The sequence below is a fragment of the Acomys minous genome (assembly GCF_964271855.1).
Source record: "Acomys minous genome assembly, chromosome: 20".
Lineage (NCBI taxonomy): Eukaryota > Metazoa > Chordata > Mammalia > Rodentia > Muridae > Acomys > Acomys minous.
In genome coordinates this window covers 20,543,201-20,565,010 of record NC_140502.1, presented here as the reverse complement: position 1 = coordinate 20,565,010, position 21,810 = coordinate 20,543,201, and the positions used below count along the sequence as shown (strand labels likewise).

General features: G+C 48.4%; 3 protein-coding genes across 12 annotated transcripts in view; 1 reads left to right on the top strand and 2 right to left on the bottom strand.

Moving 5' to 3' along the window:
- Window positions 1–996, bottom strand: part of LOC311591569 (uncharacterized protein) — a 234,599-nt gene extending 233,603 nt beyond the window's left edge. The window contains exon 1 of one of the 5 annotated variants that reach the window (XM_084771333.1): window positions 622–996. The gene's annotated coding sequence lies outside the window, so the exon portion shown is untranslated. The remainder of the gene's footprint in view (window positions 1–621) is intronic. The other 4 variants (XM_084771325.1, XM_084771327.1, XM_084771342.1 and 1 more) reach the window with 4 other exon arrangements.
- LOC311591567 (uncharacterized protein) overlaps window positions 1–21,810 on the top strand; it is a 180,413-nt gene that overhangs the window by 144,295 nt on the left and 14,308 nt on the right. Inside the window, exon 1 of one of the 3 annotated variants that reach the window (XM_084771299.1) lies at window positions 9,992–10,050. The exons of the other annotated variants lie outside the window; for them this stretch is intronic. The gene's annotated coding sequence lies outside the window, so the exon portion shown is untranslated. Of the gene's footprint in view, window positions 1–9,991; window positions 10,051–21,810 lie in introns of those variants that run through there. 3 annotated transcript variants of the gene reach the window in all.
- On the bottom strand, window positions 2,815–15,319 carry LOC311591583 (uncharacterized protein). Of its 4 annotated transcripts, XM_084771385.1 has the most exons (4): window positions 15,005–15,319; window positions 14,185–14,245; window positions 9,950–10,076; window positions 2,815–6,079 (listed from the first exon to the last, which is right to left on the bottom strand). In XM_084771385.1, exons 2-4 carry the CDS (start codon window positions 14,197–14,199, stop codon window positions 4,272–4,274), a joined length of 1,950 nt encoding a protein of 649 aa, XP_084627511.1. In that variant the 5' UTR covers window positions 14,200–14,245; window positions 15,005–15,319; the 3' UTR covers window positions 2,815–4,271. The 4 variants fall into 4 exon arrangements, with proteins under 4 accessions (XP_084627511.1, XP_084627513.1, XP_084627510.1 ...); XM_084771387.1 differs by lacking the exon at window positions 9,950–10,076; XM_084771384.1 differs by lacking the exon at window positions 15,005–15,319 and having other exon boundaries at window positions 14,185–14,528.

Here is a 21,810-nt window from a genome sequence, read left to right as displayed (position 1 = left end):
GAAACTTCAGGGGTGCCAGGCGCTCTAACCTTCACAAAGATGCCTGTGGTGACCGGTTTCTCAGAAAACAAGTCTTCAATAAGCCCTGAACTGAAGCCGGTGTGGTGGCACACGCCTTTAATTCCAGCTCTTGGGAGGCAGAGGCAGTTGGATGGCTGTGAGTTCGAGACCAGCCTGGTCCATAAATCTAGACCAGGACAGCCAGGGCTACACAGAGGAACCCTATTGGGGGTGCGGGGGGCCCTAACTCTCCAAAGAATCCTGTGTCAAGACTGGACACCACTCTCAAAAGGCTCTGTTAATTCTGACAGCTATCTTAAATATAACTGTTTCCATACGTAGGAGTGAAATTCCCCACCCCCACCCCGTCTCTCGCTCTGAAAGGTGTAAATACTAGTAAACTTTGCTCATCTACAGGCACCGCCACAAAAATCTTTTCCCACCTCCATGAAGATAATGACCAATAAAAACCTAAACCCTCTCTAAGGAAAGGGGAGTTTGGCCCTGCGAGACGGCTCAGCGGGTAAAGGTGACTGCTGCCCAGCCTGACCTCCTGAGTTCGAGTCTCTGGACACCACAGGATGGAAGGAGAGACCTGATTCCCACAAGTCGTCTTCTCACCTCCTCCTTGCACAAGCTGTGGCATGGCCCCCCCTAAGTAAATAAACACATGAAAAAAAAATCACATTTAAAAACCAGCGCTGCACACCACTTAAGGCTTCAGGGCACCGGCCTCCGTCCCCACAGCTCCTCCCCAGGCTCCGTGGGAAGCCAGACTCTCCCGGGGGCTCCACAAGCAGCTGAGATGGTCCAGGAATCCCGGGCAGCGCCGCCTCAGGCAGAGCCCAGCAGAGAGGACCCGGCCGCCGCCCCCGTCGCCCCGCTTCTCCCCGGGCCGCAGACTGGGTCCCCGAGGGGAGACACCGGGAGCGCGAGCGCACACCAAGGGCCTTGGGGCACTCCAGTTCTCATGTCACCGGAAGCACTACCGTGCAGCCTAGTTAGCCTCTTGAGGAAGCGGTCTTGGCCGGAACTACAATTCCCAGAATGCGTCAGAGGAAGCCCTGACCGCTGATGCTCTGCTGAAACTACCTTCCCCAGAATGTTAGCTATTCAGCAAGTTCCCAACTGTTTTAACTAGATTTAAGGTCAGGAAAAATATCTTTTCCTAGAGCTCTCTCTCCAAGGTTGCTTTTCTGTTCGTTCCCTTTGTTTTGAAATGCGATTAAAAATAACAATGGATACTTTGTTGTTGTTGTTGCTGCTGCTGCTGTTGCTGTTTTAGTTTTTCCAAGACAATTTTTCTGTGTATCCCAGGCTGTCCTGGAAATCTCTCTGTAGATCAGGCTGGCCTGGAACTCAGAGAGATCCACCTGCCTCTGCCTCTGGAGTGCTGGGTTTAAAGTCGTCCTGTGCCATTGTTGGACCCTAGCCCAAAATGTTGGACCCTGGGAGTCCAGTTCGGTAAGGGGGTCGGGAGTCGCCATGAGAAACCACTCAAGTCACACCAGCTGAGAGGTATAGGTAAAATTTATTACTGACACACCAGAAGTCCCAATTGTTGATGTGTCAAGGTCTCTTAGCACCCGGGAGGCAAAGGACCCCAGTAGCTGTTATAGACTGCATATAAAGACTAAAACCGCAAGCCAGGGGAGGACCTGACCTTTAAACTGATTGGTTGGGCTGCTGTATCTGAGGTATGTGAGCAGGATGATTGGCTCGGGCCAGGTTAACTGGGGGGCAGAGAGCAGGCCGTGGGGGGCTTTCCCCATGGGGTGTTTTCCTAAAGCTGCAGGTGGTGTTTTGTTTTGCTGGTTTCTTGGAACTAGGGCAGGGGTCAAACAGCCTGAGCTTGGCCTTGTTTTTCAGGCTTTTCACCATCACCTGTGGTTTGGTAATACTTTTCCAGTCTATACGTTGTGCTTTGAACTGGGTAATTTCTATCATGCTGTCTGCCAGTTAACATTCATTTTCTCTTCCGTTATCATGGTGTTCAGGGTTTTTTTTTTCTTTTGTTGTAATGTTTAGCTCTGTAATTTGCATCAAAAGATGCTTAGTTTCTACCACAGCTACAGAGAGCTATTCTGTTCCTAAAACTCAGACTTGAAATTACAACCTGTCTAATGCCAGTACAAATCAAGGGGAAAAAATTTATAATTTACATTTCATGCAGTTCTTCCATAGGCCAGAGGAGGGCATAAAACCCTGGAACTGGACCTAACAGGCAGTTGTGGGCAACTCTGTGTAGTCACTGATAACCCAACCTTGATTGTTTGCTAGAGCAGCAAGAACTCTGAACCACTGAGCCTTCTCTCCAGTCCCAAGAATTTTCTTTTCGAGAGGATGTTGGCATTGAAGTCAAGGCCTTTGAAATGTTAGACACATGCTCTGCTGCTGAGCTAAGCCCCCAGCCCATCCATCACTGGAGGAGTCTAAGCAAGGACTCTATCACAGAAGCCCTGTGCCCTGGTCAAGGATGCTTTCTTAAAGCAGTGAAATAAAAATGCCCTGTCTACATAGCAAGTTCTGGGACAGAAGGCTGCACAGTGAGACCCAATGTCAATATGCAAAACAATTCTTTTTTTGTTTTGTTTTGTTTTTCGAGACAGGGTCTCTCTGTGTAGCCTTGGCTATCCTGGACTCACTTTGTAGACCAGGCTGGCCTCGAACTTACAGCAATCCACCTGCCTCTGCCTCTGCCTCCCGAAAACAATTCTTTCTGCATACTAAGAGTCAGTAGTTGTGTTAAGAGATTCCAGAAAATCTAATACCACCAGAAGAGTGGCATGCAACTCTGAATTTTGAAACGAAGCATTTGGGCTTTGAATTACTTTATTTTTTTTCTGACTTGTAACCAGACATCCTCACCATATTTGTATCAGTATAAAATGTAAGAACTTCAGAAATTCATAACCTCTTTTTACTCTATGGGGGAGAATTGAAGTAGTTCTTTTTTTTTTTTTTTTTTTTTTTTGGTTTTTTGAGACAAGGTCTCTCTGTGTAGCCTTGGCTATCCTGGACTCACTCTGTAGACCAAGCTGGCCTCAAACTCACAGCGATCCGCCTGCCTCTGCCTCCCGAGTGCTGGGATTAAAGGCATGTGCGCCACCACCACGCCTGGCTACGAAGTAGTTCTTTATATAAACACGTCACTTGCTTTTAGTATATTTGTGGGTAATTTCCCCCACATTGTTGCTACAGACTCTTTTCCAATCTTCATTGATTACACATAATTACATAAACTCAGCATCAGTATGAGGCACTACTATTTCCGCTGGGTCTTTTCCTGACAATTGATAATTCTTCCCTTCATAGTTAATCAAAAACCTTTTCTAGATAAGTCTTTAATTTTATTTTTTTCTTACTTTGTTTGTATGCTAAAAAGATCCATTCTGAAATGCTATCTTCTCTTTACACAGTGAACCCAGTAGAAGGAGTTGAAGGCAAAAATAACCAAAATATAAACCCGTAAAGTCTTACAGAGCCTCTGGGTTTTGTGGACACTTTTAGCAATCAGCAGCTTGGAGCCCCACCTGACATCAGAACATGGATTCCCTGCAGTATAGACCCTCTGGTGGTAGATTAGATGTGACCTCAGAAGCCCTCACAGCAGACGCTGCAGACGTAGGGTCTCTGCCCAACATGGACCCTCTGGTGTGTGTAGAAAGATGAGGCACGACTGAAGGCCCACTCATGCTGCTGACACATGTACGGCTCCTTTTTAAAGATTTATTTATTTATTATGTGTCCTGCCTTCATGTGTGCTTGCACAACAGAAGAGGGCGCCATATCTCATGGTTGTGAGCCACCATGTGGTTGCTGGGAATTGAACTCAGGACCTTTGCAATCGCAGCCAGTGCTCTTAGCCTCTGAGCCATCTCTCCAGCCCCATGTAGGGTTTCTTGTGAAAGGAATCTCTTGTGTATTATATGGGTTCAACACCCATCAATTTAAAAAATTATGGCCCATGGCTAAGGCACTAAATAGGTGGGATTTCCGGCAGGCAGAAGGGATTCTGGGATAGAGACAGGCGCTCAAGAGTCAACAGGCAAGGTGTAAAGACGGCTGCATGGTGCCTTAGCTCAGGTAACTAATTACATGGCAGAATATACGTTACTAAAATGGGTTATTTTAAGTTAGAAGATAGTGAGAGAAGAGTCCAGTGATATGGACTCATAAATAATATGATATTATGATATTTATTCATAAATAATAACTAAGTTTCATGAGTCATTATTTCCAAAGAGCTTGAGGAAGGGAGGAAAAACCTCCTACAACAGTTTCTCTCCTGTGTGGACCCTCCGGTGAGCACTAAGCTCCGAGCTCCATCTGAATTCCTTCCCACACTCCTCACACTTGAACGGCTTCTCCCCGGTGTGAATTGCCTGATGGACCTGGACATAGGACCTCTGGCTGAAGGCTTTCCCACAGATGTCACACTTGTAGGGCTTCTCTCCAGTGTGAATTACCTGATGGACTTGGACATAGGACCTCTGGCTGAAGGCTTTCCCACAGATGTCACACTTGTAGGGCTTCTCCCCCGTGTGCACCCTCTGGTGGGCCTGGAGGTTCGAGGCCTGACTGAACCGCTTCTGACACACGCTGCATTGGAACGGCTTCTCGCCCGTGTGAACACTCTGATGAACCTGGAGACTCGAGGCATGACTGAAGCCTTTGCCACACTCCTGGCAAATATAGGATTTCTCTCCAGTGTGGACTCTCTGGTGGGTATAAAGGATCGAGGTGCTTCTGAAGTGTTTCCCACACACGTCACACCTGTAGGGCTTTTCCCCGGTGTGAATTCTCTGGTGGTCTTGGAAATACCAGCTCCGACTGAAGCCCTTCCCACACACATCGCAGCGAAATGGCTTCTCTCCCGTGTGGACCCGCTGGTGGCTTTGGAAGCTTGAGACCGAACTGAATCCCTTCCCGCACTCCTCACATTTATATGGCTTCTCCCCTGTGTGGACCCGCTGGTGGCTCTGGAGGTTAAAGTTTGAGCTGAAGCACTTGCCACACACATCACACTTGTACGGTTTCTCCTCAGTGTGGACCCTCTGGTGGGTGCAAAGGCTCGAGCTACAGCTGAAGCGTTTGCCACAGTCTTCACACTTATATGGCTTCTCTCCTGTGTGGATTCTCTTATGGAGCTGGAGGTGCGCCCACTGTGTGAAGCACTTCCCACACACATCACACTTGTAAGGCTTCTCTCCGGTGTGCACTCGGCAGTGGATGGTGAGATCTGAGCTGCGGCTGAAGCCTTTCCCACAGCTGTCGCACCTGTACGGCTTCTCCCCCGTGTGCACTCTCTGGTGAGTCTGGAGGCTTGAGCTCTGACTGAAACCCTTGCCACAGTCCTGACACCAGTAGCGCTTTTTCCCTGGATGAGCACTTTGTTGAATGGGGACACTGGAGCTATGCCCGGTGTCCTCATGTGTACTAGGCACAGGGGACTCCTTTCCTAAGCTGACCTGCTGATGGAGTTCCAGACTGGGGCTGTCAATGAAGGCTTCCTGGCCCTGGCTGCACTGGGAGGCCTTCCGTTCTGTGGAAACACGATGCTGGGTGAGGAGTGACACAGGATAGATGACTTTACCACAGTCACTGCTGCTGTGGGCTTTGTCTCTTTCATGTGCTATATTGTTATCATTGTGGGAAGTGCAACTCAGAATGTCAACACCCAAATCCAACAGCTGTGGCTTCTTTTTCACCAGAGTCTGTGGACAGTGTTGCTGATGGCTCCCCCTCTCACTAAGGTGTGTTTTACTCCAAGAACTCTGAGCTCTCCCAGAGAGAAGTTCCCGACTTTCAGTATTGCTGGAAAGGTCTCCTGTGAGTCTCTCAGGACAGCCATCACCCTCAGAGGCCTGGGCAGTCTCTTCTGCTCCTGTGTGGCAGGAGGCGCGGCACTGCTCCAGGAAGTGAGGACCCTTTCCTTGAGTGTTTATTTCAGCTTCTGGAGTTCTGGCCAGCTTGATGACGTCATGGCTTGTCACTTGCCAGCATGGAGGCCGCACCAGTGAAAGGCACCTTAACCCTGCTGTGTGAAAGGTCTCCATCTTGTTTGGACTCTGGCCTCCTGAAGGGATAGAGAACAGAAGGTGATATGAGGAAGGATGGGGACATGGAAGGTCCAAGTCCTCAGTTCTCTCTAGAAATACTACCCAGAGATCAGAGTCGAATAAGAACCTCTTGGAGCTCTAAGGACCAAACATGTACAAAAAAGAGAGCTCGCACTCAAGAAAAAAGCTATATTTGACCATGGTGAGAAATCTGGGGCGAGCCAAAAGGAAACCTCAAGGTCACCTCCAGCCTCTGCTGAGTGCCTGCCTGTCTTGCTGTGCTCGCGCAGCTGTGCAGATGGATAACGGGAAGGAAGCACCTCTCAGCGTCTGGCCATTTTCACTTGAGGGATGGTGTGAGCTGAGGTACACATGGGTGCGACTCCTCCCTGAGACTGGAGGGAGCAGAGGAGAGAGCAGAGGTGTGTATGAGGCGAAGAATGAAATGACTCCAACATACAAACCCGCCTAGAGACTCTAAGAAGAGAGCTATGCATTTAGACAGCAAGATTCAAAACACACCTGCTGATTGTGGAAGGGCAGAACGCAAGGGCAGCAGCCAGTGGGTTCCCTTCGAATGCCTGCTTAAAAAATAAGTCCCCCAGGCTCACAAGGCAGCAAGGGGAAGGGACTCAAAAAAAAAAAAAACAAAAAAAAAAAAACCAAAAAACAAACAAATAAACAAGGTAGATCTCTGCTGCCAACCTAAGGCAGCAGCTGACAGAATAACAAAGGTTGCAACATTATCTGACAGGTCCCCCAAGAAACATGACCAGAGAACAAATGATCAGGACCAGAAACAATAAAGGTGACCCAAACAACTTATGAAGCAGAAAATGGACACGGGCCAAGTAGAAGATCCAGTGATGCTGGGGCACGGCCCGGTGGTATGTTGCACGACCCATCGGACCAGTTAACGTCCATGGGAGATAGAGGTAGGGGACAGAGGATGGAGGCAGAGGTCGCGGGAGGGAGAGGAATGCCATTGTGAGGAACACAAAAAGCATGCTGGGGATGGACGTTACTGCAGCTGTACAAGGACCATGGGCTTCACGGGCCATTGTTCACAGTGCGCAAACACTTGGGATTTTGGGTGTCTGTAAAACTAACTCCATGGTAACACATCTCAAGGTGCTCGGACAACAGCAGAGGCAAGCGCAGAATGTAAAGCTGTGTCTCAGAGCGGGGGTCCTGTGTGGACTCCTGGGAAGATGAACAGAGAGGAGATGAGGGGACACAGAGCTCCAGCAGGAAAGAGCATTCAGGCCTGAGAGAAGAAAGCAACAACAGCTGAGACGCAAAGAATGAAGTAGGAAAAATAATAGAGATCAGCAAAGCTGGAGGGTGAGGCCCTACAAAGACAGGGTTCCAGTCAGGCACAGTGGATGAAGTCTGTCACCCGAGCGCTCGGGAAGCTGAGGAAAGAATATTTCTGGGCAAGCCTGGGCTACATAGCAAGACCTTGCCACACACACACACAAAAAAAAAAACCACACACACACACACAAAACAAACATCTAAGAACAACTTGATTTTACTCAGTGAAATGGGAGGCTAATAGTCTTGAGGCAGAGAGAGGCACAAAGGTACTCTGGTTGTTGGGAGGGTGAAGGAAACACTGCACACATGAAGAAAAGAAGTTTTGCAGCTTCTGTTGGATGCACTTACCTGTCTGGGTCAAGGACACACACAAAAGAAGAGCTTGTACAAACTCCCCGCAGCTAAGGAAAGCCGCTGAGGCCAGGAGGGGGGAGGGGGGGTGTCCCTGCATGTAGGACCAGTGAGGCCACCGTGTGAAGCTGTAAAAGAGAAGCCAGCATTGCTTTGGAGACCTCAACGTGAGAGAGGTGCCAAAGCCATTGCGTAAGTGGCCAGAAACGCTGCTAACAGAGAGTGGAACCAGCGGAGGAGAGAGAAGTGTGCTACAGTCAACAAAGCTGAAAGGAGTTGGAGATCTAGAGTGTTGGAGAAGGCAGGCCATATGGCCAATGTTCGGCCATCTTGTCAGAGCCCAAACCTTTAGGATCCTATTTCTCCAACAGTCTGTCATTTACCAGAAACCAGCTGACCCTGTTGTGGTTCAGCAGTTAGACATCTGTTGTGGTTTATTGTGGGGGACAGTCATTCTAAGACCCCCGCGCTCGTAGAAAGAGCTACTCCTTTCTGGCTATAAACTAGCTTTTCCGGGAAGACTACAGGTAAAAATCAGATTAAAGGCCAGCTGCCTGGGAGCAGCAGTTCCGGGAACTTTTTCCTGACTAACCAGATCTTTTACAACTTCCCTTTCTCTCTGGAATTTCTCCCTCTTCTGTGATTATAGCAGCTGTAAAGGTAGACACCTGCTGGAGCATTCCAGAGTTAGGTATCCATAGCAACCCTCGCTTATGCGAATACCCATGCCTCTGTGTCTATGAAAACTCTGTGAAATTTTTCAATAAAGGGGGCTTGATCAGAATCCAGACTTGCCCTCATTTCTTTGTGCGTCCTGTCCCCCTACTTGTTTGCCCCCTCCACAGGTACCCGTTGAAGACCCCGCAGGCTGGGTCACTAGAGCACTTTGACCTCAGACATGGAGAGGCAGAGTTTGGATTTTCCTTCCTGGTTTTCGTTCTTGTTTTGGTGCATTATTTCCTCACAGTGCTCTGCGTCCTCCCGTTTAGAATGGTAGAGTCTTTGCCACTGTGTGTTGGCTTCTGTGACCTGCTCCTTGATTTTGACTTTACAGGGATTGCAGTTAAGAGACGTCATGATTAATCCAGCACTCTGGGAGGCAGAGGCAGGCAGATCGCAGTGAGTTCGAGGCCAGCCTGGTCTATAAGGCAAGGCGAGGGCAGCCAAGTCTACACAGAGAAGCTCTTCCAGGAGAAAAGATTTAAAAGAGAGAGAGATTGGGCTAAAGAGATGGCTCAGCGGTCGAGACCACTGTCTGGTCTTCCAAAGGTCCTGAGTTCAATTCCCAGCAACCAAATGTTGGCTCACAACCATCTTTAGTGAGATCTGGTGCCCTCTTCTGGGCATTGTATACATAATAAATAAATAACGTTTAAAAAGAGAGAGAGGAAGAGAGATTGAATGAGTCTCAGAAGCCACTTTGAACTTTTAAAGAGGGTTGAGACTGTGATAGACTGTGGGGACGTCTGTGGTTGGACTGAATTGAATGTACTTTGCATTCCGACCTGGCTACGAGCCTGTGGGGGCCAGGAAGTGGAGTGCAGTAGTTTTAGTAGTTTGAATGCAAGTGGCCCCCATATTATAGGCATGATTGTTGTGTGCTTCAGAGGCTGATTTCTGTAACCCCTGCCCCTCCACCCCCCCATACCATATCTGGTTGCAATCCTTGTTCTGAGAATCTCCTGTCTCAATGTTGTATAAACGCTGCTCCCCAATTGTCCCCTGATACGCCAATAAAGCAGCTTACAGCCAATCATTGAGCAAGAGAGAGCACAGCTGGGTTAAGACAGAAACTGAGCAGTTGTTACTCTGTTCTTAACCTTCTAAAGTAAATTGGCTTCCTTCCAGCTTACATCTCAGAGATACTAGCGGTTTGTAGCTTTTCCTATTCTGTCTCTCTCTCTCTCTCTCTCTCTCTCTCTCTCTCTCTCTCTCTCTCTCTCTCTTTCCTCGTGTCTCCTGGACCTTCCCTGTGGCTGGATCTCCTACTCCCTCCACTCTCTCCTCCCTCCCTGGCTGGCAGGAAGTCCAGCCCTATTCTCAGAAACAGAGAAACAAACACAATTTTGTCAAACTAACAGACATACATGCAGGCAAAACACTCAAATATACATAAAATGTAAATTAATAAGCCTAAAAGGAAAGCAGTGGAGTGTAACCAAGACACCGCATGTGAACTTCCGACATCGCCAAGGGGCCCAGGGCGCCATCCTCACCCACTGACAGAAGGTTCCTGAAGGTCTCCAGCATCACATCATGGTACAGCTTCCTCTGGGCAGCGTCCAGCAGCCCCAGCTCCTCCTCGCTGAAGACCACGGCCACGTCCCTGAACGTCACTGCCTCCTGTGACAGCAAACACAGGCCACCTCAGTTTCATACCCAATGTCACTAGGACCTGAGCAACTCTTTACACAGTGCCCATTGTATTAGGGATTTTATTGCTGGGACAAAACACCATGGCCAAAAGGCAAGTTGGGGAGAAAAGGGTCTATTTGCCTTACACTCCATGTTCCTATTTATTATTGAAGGAAGTCAGGACAGGAACTCAAGGAGGCTGCACCCTGCAGGCAGGAGGTGTTGTGGAGGCCATGGAAGGGTGCTACTTAACCCAGGACCATCAGCCCAGGGAAAGTGCTACCCACTTCGATCACTTATTAAGAAAATGCCTTACAGCTGGATCTTATGGAGGCATTTATTCAACTGGGGCTCCTTCCTCTCTGGGGACTCTAGCTTGTGTGTCACATGGACACACAGCACCAGCCAGTATGCCTATTGACTCCTTTCCATGGCTACAGAGAGGGTAGGGAGCAAAAAGAAAAGGAAAGAAAGAAAGAAAGAAAGAAAGAAAGAAAGAAGAAAGAAAGGAAGGAAGGAAATACTGGGGAGTAGTGTGCTGACTTGGTCCTGGAAACAGCTGCCAATGCCTGGCTCCTTCTACACCCATGATGCTCTACTCTGACTGGGCATTACAGCTCGGATGCACCTTCATGCTCAGACCCCAAATGCTCTGAAACCCATTTCAGGAGAGTTGATACCATTTAAAGTGTTTTACATTGTGGAACGTTACGGATTTCAGATTCAGAATACTTCATTAGTAAAGTCTGTAGGGGACGGGCTACATGGCCAATGTTCAGCCATCTTGTCAGAGCCTAGGTTCCTATTTCTCCAGCAGTCTGTCATTCACCAGAAACCAGCTGACCTTGTCGTAGGTCGGCAGTTAGACACCTGTTGTGGTATATTGTGAGGGCTGGTCATTCCAGACTCCCGAGCTACTCTTTTTCTGGTACTCTTAATCTGATAAGATCAGATTAAAGGCCAGCTGCCTGCGAGCAGCAGTTCCGGGAGCTTTTTCCTGACTAACCAGATCCTTCACAACTTCCCTGGAATTTCTCTCTTCTGCAATTATAGCAGCTGTAAAGGAAGACACCTGTTGGAGAATTCCAGAGTTAGGTATCCATAGCAACCCTTGCTTACGCAAATACCCATGCCTCTGTGCCTATATAAACTCTGTGAAATTTTTCAATAAACGAGGTTTGATCAGAATGCAGACTTGCCCCCTTCTTCGTGTCTTCTGTTCTGTCCCTATACAGGAAAATTCTCCTCCCGAGCGTTAGTGGAACCCCGGCGGGCCGGGTCAAAAGTCTATGCAAATGTTCCCAAATCCAAAAAAATCCCCCAAGTTGTTATATGCTTGTGTGTCCAGAAGTGGTTGGAGGATAGCACTCAAGTCTGAGTCACCTCTTACGTTCTTAATCCCGTCAGTCTACTAGGATGTACTGCCTGGCTTTGTGTCAACTCAAAGTCAGAGTTATATAAAAGGAGGGAACCTCAATTAAGAAAATGCCTCATAAACTGGGCCAGGAGGAACAGGAAGGAAGATCTCCGAATTCAAGGCTACCCTGCTCTGCAGAGTGAGTTCCAGGACACCTAGGGCTACCCATGGAAACTCTGTGCCCAGGGTGGATATGGAGAAAGAAAAAGAAACCCTAACTAAAGATACAGACCTTGGGAACCTTCTGGAACAGACACGCTGCGCATTCCGTGTTCTCAGGAACACACCTTTGTTGGGATAATCTGATGTATTTTGATGCTAATTACTGCTTGCTGTCTGACCCACTTTTTGATTAATAAAAAGCCATCCCACCTGGGCAGGGCAGGAGATAGGTGGGGCTTGGAGAGAGAGGAATTCTGGGAAGAAGAAAGGACAGCCATGAGGAGAATGGAGAGAGACCTGAAGGGAAGAGAGGAAGGCCGCCATGGCTTAGCTGGAGGAAAAGCACATGGCCGGCGGCGTGGATGGAGAATCCAGCCCAGGTGAAGAACATTAGCAAGTATTTGGGATTATGGATGGGAAGTAGCTTGCTAGAAGTTATTGGAAGCAGATGGCATGGGATTGAGGCAGGGATCCCATGCCTGCCACACTATGGAAAGTAGTTTAGAGGATTGATATCTGCCCTGCACCAGGTTAACCAAGGCTATTTTTTTTTTAATATTTTTTTAGTATTATGTATACAGTGCTCTGCCTGCACATACACCTGCTGGCCAGAAGAGGGCACTAGATCTCATTACAGATGGTTGTGAGCCACCATGTGGTTGCTGGGAATTGAACTCAGCATCTCTAGAAGAGCAACCAGTGTTCTTAACCGCTAAGCCATCTCTCCAGCGCCAACCAAGGCTATTTTAAAATATACCAAGTGTCTGTGCCTTGATTGATTGCTAACCGGGCCTACAGGTAATACAGATAAAATTTAAAAACCATACACCTCGGTCAACAGCATTGACGTTCGGGGTCACAGGGGTGTGAGCACAGGCTCTGCACACCTGAAGGACCTCAGTTCACACTTCAAGGCTCTAGCCTGCTGAGCTTTGGCAACTAACTTCTCGCGCCCTAAGTTTTGCCTTCTGTTCAATATTACCTACGTCACAATGTCCCTGAATGGGTTATAAATGAGACCACAGAAAGGACCCAGGACACTGTATGATATATATGCACTAAGCAGCCAATATTTGTCCAATATCACTTACTGTTATGTCATTCATGGCCACACAGTGTTCCATAAAGGATGCCTTACATTCATATACTCTAATATGCACCGTCTACATACACACACAATAAAATGTGAAACAAAAATTTAATTAAGTAGGTGGAAGTTTCAGGAAAACTGCTTTTTTTTTTTTCAAGACAGGGTCTTTCTGTGTAGCCTTGGCTGTCCTGGACTCACTCTGTAGACCAGGCTGGCCTTGAACTCACAGGGATCCGCCTGCCTCTGCCTCCCGAGTGCTGGGATTAAAGGCGTGCGCCCGGCTTTTTTTTTTTTTTTGGTTTTTCAAGAGAGGGTTTCTCTGTGTAGCCTTGGCTGTCCTGGACTCACTCTGTAGACCAAGCTGGCCTCGAACTCACAGCGATCCGCCTGCCTCTGCCTCCCGAGTGCTGGGATTAAAGGCGTGCGCCACCACGCCCGGCCAAAAACTGCTATTTTTAATCACTTACTAAAGTGCCCAAGATTTTTTTAAAAAGTGTTCAGTTTAGGCCAGAATACAGAGAATCCGGGACACTTAACCATAACTAGGGGGAAATCACCACTGTTGTTAGCAAAACAAGCATTTATTTCCTGAAACTGATTGTACTAGGTAGCTGGAGAGCTTGGCTGAACGCCATGGACCCATTGAATCAGGTATTCATGTTAAACTTACTGACCCGTGCCTCCCGTGCGCTCGGTGGAGTATAATTAATATGCTGAGTCTCCAGGTCGCTGGTGCGTCTCCATCGGAGCACACGGCTCATTCCATATCAGCCTGTCTGTACATGTGTCTATGTGTCTGTCCTTTCTTCATTCCTTCATTACCGGAGTTTGGTCAACCCCGGAAGCCGAGCAGATGGCGACAGTCAGACCCTCTCCCTGGTAACTCAGGAGATGAATGCCCAGGATGCCAAATGCAGGGAGTGAGGCTGACCAGTCTTTTGTGCGCGTGTGTACACGTGTGTGTATGCATGTGAGCGTTCTTATGCCCATGAAGGTCCACATGCCTGTAGAGGCTAGAGGACACCCTCTGGTGTCCTCCCTCGAGTACTGGCCATGTCTGTTTTGTTTTTGAGTCAGGGTCTCTCAGTGGCCTGGGACTTGCCCAGGAGGCTAGGATGGCTGCCAGTGAGGACCAAGGATCTGCCTGTCTCCACAGAGTCCTGGAAACAGACCTTTTCTCTCCAGCCCACCTCTCTATTTCATAATATATTTACCCCTTTACACTTTCACATGTGCAATGTACTTTGAGCACATGTCCCCCACTGTCCTCTCTCCTCCCTCCTCCTTCCAAACCGTTCTTTTCAGCAACACCCCCTCACACTGTCACACAGGTCAGTGTGGCTCAGCTGCACAGCGCTTGCCCAGCATGCAGGGGTCCTGCTTTCAGTCCCTAGCACTGGGGGCAGTGGGGGAAGCCACCGACTTACCTGTAACTTGGTCATTGCTCTCTTCTTCTCTTTGACACAAGGCAGGGTTCTGGGAAGCAAGCTGGGGGGAGGAAGGGTTTCATGAGAGCGTCGCTAGGACAGTCAGTCCACATGGCTGCCTCAGCCTTCCCATCAGCCCCAAGCGCTGGCATTCCAAGTCTGTGCGCACAGACCTGGCTTTTCTACCCACTTCCTGTTAACCGGGAGCGTCAGCCTCCAGGTTACCAAGCCGTCCTTGCCTCAGCTCACTCACGGCAGAGGGTTAGGAAAGCCCACACTCTCTATTTCTGGCAGCTTCAGGGGTACAGGGTGCTCGTCCCTGCCTGTTGTAGGGGGCTTCCCAGAAAAACAAATCTCTAAGAACCACAGAACTCTCTGATGAACACTGCGTCATGACTGACCACCACCCTCAGAACGGCCTGTTAATTGTGAAGGCTACCTTACATAAAATTGTTTCCATTCATAGGAATGAAATTCCTCTCCTTTGTCTCTCACTTTTAAAGGTGTAAATACTAGTAAACTTTGTGTATCTGCAAGAGCTTCCTCCACAGTCTCTTTTCCCACCTCCATGATAATAATGTCCAATAAAAACCTAAACCCTCCAAAGGAAAGGGGAGTTTGGCCCTGGAAGACGGCTCAGCGGGTAAAGGTGACTGCTGCCCAGCCTGACCGCCTGAGTTCCAGTCTCTGGACACCACGGGATGGAAGAAGAGACCAGACTCCCACAAGTTTTCTTCTGACTGCCTCCATATGCATGTCCTCCTCTCTTAGTAAATAAATGCAAAAAAAAAAATCATATTTAAAAACCAGAGCTACACACCACGTAAGTCTTCAGGGCAGTGGCCTCCGTCCCCACAGCTCCTCCCCAGGCTCCGTGGGAAGCTAGACTCTCCCGGGGGCTCCACAAGCAGCTGAGATGGTCCAGGAATCCCGGGCAGCGCCGCCTCAGGCAGAGCCCAGCAGAGAGGACCCGGCCGCCGCCCCGCTTCTCCCCGGGCCGCAGACTCGACCCCGAGGGGGAGACACCGGGAGCACAAGCGCACAAGAAGGGAAGGGCCTTGGGACGCCCCAAGGTATCACCTCATCGGAACCACTGACAGGCCACCTTGCTTAGCAAGAGCGGAAGCGACCTCGGCCGCCCCTTGCCAGGACTACAGTTCCCAGAATGCCTCAGCGGAAGTACTTTGCTCCTGTGGCCCCTGGGACTCCGAGAAGAGAAACACTAATGCCTTGTTATCTTAGGTGGAAGATAACCCTCGCTTTTGGGGGATGTCGCTCTCCAGAGTTGCTTCTCAGTTTGTTCATTTCCGAAATTCCACGAAAGACAATTGTGAATACTTGTTATTGTTGTGGTTGTTGTTGTTGTTGTTGTTTTTCCTAAGACAGTTTCTGTGTAGCCCTGGCTGCACAGGGTAGCCTAGAACCTATAGAACGGGCTGGCTCTGCCTCCTGAGTGCTAGAGGCTGACCGTGTTTACTCTTTAAAAAAGACTAAGTCCCGTATTATATTGCATGGTAATATGCTCAGCTATAGGAGCTTAATGCAGCACCAAAGTTAAGAGTCCCTACATAGAATGCTCCAGCGAGCGGCTGGGGTAGTGACCATTGGTAGAACACAGGCCATCTGAGTCAATGTCCTATTGCTGTGAAAGAACGCCATGACCAAGGCAGCCCCTAAACTAGAGAGCATTTATTTGGGGGGGCTTGTTTACAGTTTCAGAGGCTGAGTCCATTAACATCATGACAGAAAGCAGGGCAGCATGCTATGACCAAGCATTCAAATATATGAGCCTGTGGGGGACATTCTCAATCAAACCACCACACTCTACTCCCCCGGGGGCCCCCATAGGGTTGTAGCCAGATCAAGAATGCAAAATGCACCCAGTCCAACTTCAAAAGTCCCCATAGTCTATCAACAGTCTCAACACTGTTTAAAAATCCGAAGTTCCAAGTCTCTTCTGAGACTCATGACAAATCTCTTAACTGCAAATCCCCTGTAAAATAAAAATAGAAACGCAGATCAGATACTTTGAACGGTACAATGGCACAGAATATACGTTCCATTCCAAAGGGGAGGAAATGACGTAGAGTGAGGCGTAGTGGACATGAGCATTGTCTTTGTTTTGATCCCAAGTGTGGGATGGAGAAGAGACTTGTGAGAGAGCAGATGATGTTTATCCACTAGAAGATGAACCGCCTCCTGCAGGGGCTTGGTTGTTGCCAGCTGAAACACATCCTTGTGCAGACTCTGAGAGGGGATATATATATATATGTGTGTGTGTGTGTGTGTGTGTGTGTGTGTGTGTGTGTGTGTGTGTGTGCCCAAAACAGAATACTGGGGCTTTTGGGTCTTGGTATTGTAAAACCGAGATTTCCCAGATCGTGAGATGTTGGGGATGGGCTATATGGCCAATCTTCAGCCATCTTGTCAAAGCCTAGGTTCCTATTTCTCCAGCAGTCTGTCTTTTACCAGAAACCAGCTGACCCTGTCATGGTTCAGCAGTTAGACTAAAGATAAGATTTAGACGGAGCCACCCTGTTGTAGTTTAACAGTTAGATTAGATAAAGATAGCAAAATATTCAGTGTGGCAGAACATTGTGACCTGTTTGGAATTCCTCGCATCTTGAGATAGCCTGCCACTGGGTTGCCTTAGCAATATGCTTCCCTGCCCTCTGCCTTATAAGAACTCTGTGAAATTTTTCAATAGACAGGGCTTGATCAGAATCCAGACTTGCCCTCATTTCTTTGTGTCTCCTGCCCCCTCACTTGCCTGCCCCCTCCACAGGTACCCATTGAAGACCCCTCCGGCCGGGACAGTGAGACACCCCTCCCCCCCCACTCCCAAAATGACCACCAGGACTCAATACTGATGCAACATACACAGGGTCCTGTATTACCAGCTCAGAGCTCGGGTCACAATCCTTCCTAACACAGCAGGATAGGATAGTGACCCAGAGCTTCAAGGGCAACCGGTTTATAAAGGGAAAAACCATAGGAGCACGGGGGGGAGGGGTGGTCACAGGAATGTCAACGTTTAGGCAGGTTGAGTGGAGACTTAGTCTGGAGGGGAAGAGGTTTGTTTGTTTTAATCTCAGAGGAACATTGAAAGCTAACTGTATGTAATCGCTCCAGTGGAGTTTCTGGAGACTTCTGGCAGGTGTCATTCCAGACTGCTGGCAAGGAGAAGGGTCACCTGGAGGACAAGTTCTCATACAGAAAGAACGTGGCATTAATTTTGCCCTTACTGTATCGTTTGGCTGTTCATCACTCCACAGAGAGAGAGAGAGAGAGAGAGAGAGAGAGAGAGAGAGAGAGAGAGAGGCATGCTCCTAGAGAGAATCGCTCCAGAGAACACTTCTGGGATCCGGGTCCCAGCTGCTGTTCCAGGTTCCAGCAGCAACTTTGGTTGAATGGCTGGTCTGCTGAAATCCTGCTAACCGCTCTAAGGGAACCGCTCCCATGAACTGAGTCCAAAAAGGTCTATTTCTCCCGTTCCTATTATAACCTTTCTCTCCTATCCAGGGTAGGTGGTTTGGAAGGGAGGTATAAGCATTAGAAAAAAACCTCAAATAAAGTAGGTTTGGAATAGGTTGAAGCCTACAGTGAGGAGACACTGGACCAACGCCAGACTGAAAACCAGAAGGCAAACTCCAAGCCCTGCATCTCCATGTATGATGTCAAAGCACTCTTCTGATCTCCAGTTACTTTTCAGCTCTGTTGACTGCAGACACACGTCTCTCTCTTGGGCTGGTTTCACACCCTGTCTGCACCTCTCCTTGCCATGTATCCCTTGGCTCTGGCATCTCCAACATCTTGGGGGTCTCCAACATAATTCAGGCTCCAACTTCAAAGATGCATGCAATGGCCCACATCTGGCTTCGGCAGCTTTCATTAGTCAAGGAGGGAGAGTCCATAACCAGTTTTTCCTATCCTTGACTTTAAAGCCAGGACCTTGTATAGGAAAGATTAAGCTTTGTTTCAGGTGGAAGCAGTCTTGACGGGCTTTATCCTTGGGACACACCATGAATACCTTGTGAGAGACTGTTTGGAGCCTTCCTGGGCTTGGAATTCAGAAAGCCTACCTAGGAACCCCACCGTGGCTATTGTTTTCCTAATTGACCCTCGAAGGGAGAAGGGACCGCCCTTTGCATATGACTGGGAAGGTGGGGGAGAAAAAAAAACAAGAGGTAGGGAGGAAGAAGAAGAAGGCGCGGAGAGAGAGGAAAGGACCGGACCAGCTCGTGGGACTGAGACACCTAAGGACCCGTCCTGCCGAACGGATTCCAGGAGGTTTTAATCTTCTGTCCCTTTAACCTTTTTTTCCTTCTTGTATATGCTAGTTGGGTTGTATAATAAAGTTTAATTGTTAATAAACTGAGCCAACATCTGGCGCCCGATGTGGGGCCCGATGGGTTCCACAATCCCTAATAATAATAAACTGAGCCAACAACCTTGTGGCACGAGCTGCCAGGCTCTGTTCTTTGTTGGGTCTCGGCCAATTACATTCACATCATCTTTCTGTACCTGGCCGTTTCCTTCACTGCTTAAATTCTTAATTCCTTTTGACAAGTTGGAAGCTTATCTGGTTAGGGTCTTGCCCTGAGGTCACCACTCCCTTTATTACATTTAGTACCAGGCTTTTCTTTAAACTTTGTAATCTACACTGGACTTAGCTCCTGTTACACTACACGGTGCCCCTTTTCTCCTCCAACTGGACATTTTGTGTTTGTCTTTGTCCACCTTGTTCCACTTCATTATAAATCACCCCAAGAGTGGCCACTAATCACCGCATGACTGTGAAGACAATGTAATCTTGCCTTAGTCTGGGCCCAAGATGAAAACAGTCTTGGAATGCTTGACCCCACTGAGACTTTGTCTCTACAAACTGATAAGCATCTGAGATAGACTCAGAGGAGCCACATCAGCCCGAGACAAAAGACAGGGACCAGCGACTCTGGCTGGGCTATTGTATTGCAAAATGACCATCAAAGGGAGGAGGGAACCAGAAAGAGAGAAGGGAGATTGCTGACTGATGTTGAGGAGGTTGGAGGATTGGAGACTGCAGCAGGTACCGAGGTCTTGGGGATACCTCCAAGTTCAGTGCTCGGATGGTGCGGCTTCTTCTGTCAGATAGATGATCCCCAAGACTCCTGAGAATTACGTCAGGGGAATTGTCCCCACGGAACTGATACCCAGAAGGCTTTCATTCTTGTTCTCCTTAATCTCCTTTCCCTCCTATTTAGGGTAGGCGGGCTGTAAGAGAGGCACCTGCCTTTGATAAATTCCTAATAAAGTAGAATCATTAAGGAATTGGAGCCAACACATGACAGAGTCGATACTAGGCTGTCTTGCAATCTCCTCTCTTGCACCTTTAATTCAAAACTCTTTAGTTTAGCTTCAGGCAGATTTTTCTGGACAAGGGCAAAAATCAGCCTTTTTTTTTTTTTTTTTGGCAAAAACATCACAAGAACGGTCTCTAGGCCACATATTAATAATATTCTTCCCCTCTGAAACTTCTTGAGCTGGGCCCCCACTGTTCAAGCTGCTCTCACCACTTTCATTCATCCTCCTACTAGGATGACCCATTAAGCTCTAATTAAAGCATCTAATCAAAGCCGGGCGTAGTGGCGCATGCCTTTAATCCCAGCACTCGGGAGGCAGAGGCAGGCGGATCGCTGTGAGTTCGAGGCCAGCCTGCTCTACAAAGTGAGTCCAGGACAGGGAAGGCTACACAGAGAAACCCTGTCTCAAAAACCAAAAAAACAAAACAAAACAAAACAAAAAACGAGCAAAAAAAAAAAAAAAAACCCAGAAAACAAAAACCAAAAACAAAGCATCTAATCACTTTTCTAGTACAATGTCCCCACATTTTCCACTTTCCTTTCAACAGACAACATGCTCAGGCTTGTCACAGAAACTCTCCAGTCCCTGGCACCAACTTCTGTCTTAGTCACTGTTCTATGTCTGTGAAGGGACACCATGACGAAGGCAACTCTTATACAAGGAAGCATTTCATTGGGGGCTTGCCTACAGTTTCAGGGGTTTAGCCTATTATTATGGCAGGAGCACGGCAGCAGGCAGGCATGGTGCTGAAGAAGTGGCTGAGAGTTGCATCCTGATCCAAAGCCAGAGGGGCAGACACTGGGCTTGGCATATGCTTTTAAAATTTCAAAGCCCATCCCCAGTAATAATAGGCCATATCTTGAAGAAGGCCACACCTCATCCTTCCAGTCTTTTCAAAGAGCTCTACTCTTTGGTGACTAAGCATTCAAATATATGAGCCTATTTAACCACCACATGTTCCCCCAAACCATCCAGTGAGGGGTTGGGGGTGCGGCTCACTCATATAGACTTGCCTAGAGTCCCCCAGTGAGGGGCTGGGGGCGTGGCTCAGTGGTAGAGCCCCTGCCTAGAATCCCCCAGTGTGGGGCTGGGGGCGTGGCTCAGTGGTAGAGCCCCTGTCTAGAATCCCCCAGTGAGGGTCTGGGAGTGTGGCTCAGTGGTAGAGCCCCTGTCTAGAATCCCCCAGTGTGGGGCTGGGGGCGTGGCTCAGTGGTAGAGCCCCTGCCTAGAATCCCCCAGTGTGGGGCTGGGGGCGTGGCTCAGTGGTAGAGCCCCTGCCTAGAATCCCCCAGTGTGAGGCTGGGGGCGTGGCTCAGTGGTAGAGCCCCTGCCTAGAATCCCCCAGTGAGGGGCTGGGGGGTGTGGCTCAATGATATAGCCCCTGCTTAGAATCCCCCAGTGAGGGGCTGAGGATGGTTCTCAATGGTAGTACTTAGACCTGAATGATGGAGAAAAGAGGATGGGCCTAAAATAGCTTCAACAAATGTGTGCACCACTTATCAGGCAGGTTTTCTCCTAAGACAAGGTTTCTCTGTGTAGACCAGGCTGACCTCAAACTCATAGAGTTCCACCTGACTCTGGGATTAAAGATGCATGGAAAGTAAATCTTTTAAAAAAAAAAAAAGTCTTCCTTGATTTCTACTGACTTTAGGCTCTGCATAGAATCCTACAGTGAGGGGCTGGAAGGGGGGCACGGGAACGTGCGAGGGTGGGGGAGGGGGAGTTGTGTGGCATGACGGCACACGAGGACCTGGTGAAACACCATGACCAATTTTTGTCGCTTTCTAACTTACTTAATATTTTTGCATTTAGTTTCTTCTAACCTCTTCCCATACTTACATGGCTTATTTTTTTCAATTTATTTGTCTTGAAGGATTTTATTTCATCAAACTCAAAAGATTTACATCTGTCTCTGGAGATTTTTTTTAGTTCATTTCTCCCCTTAATTTTTTATTTTATTGTTTTTGTTTTTTTGCTTTTCGAGACAGGATTTCTTTGTATAGCCTTGGCTGTCCTGGACTCACTTTGTAGACGTGTACCACCATACCCAGCTAAAGTTTAACTTTTACAATGCAATATAATACGGGACTTCAGTGTTTTAAAGAGTAAACACAGGCCTGGTGCCACAAGCCTTTCATCCCAGAATGCAGGAGGCAGAGTCAGGAGGTTCTATGAGTTCCAGGCCAGATTGGTCTACAGAGGGATTTCCAGGACAGCCAGGGCTACAAGAGAAACTGCCTGAGGAAAAAGAAGGTGGGGGGGGGGGGGAAGAAAATAAAAAAC

Bases quoted from the DNA above. Each gene is read 5' to 3' on its own strand.
- LOC311591583 (XM_084771385.1), bottom strand. The intron at 6,080-9,949 runs GTGAGGATGGCG...CTATCCCTTCAG, and splicing joins CAGGAACCTTCTGTCAGTGG to GAGGCCAGAGTCCAAACAAG.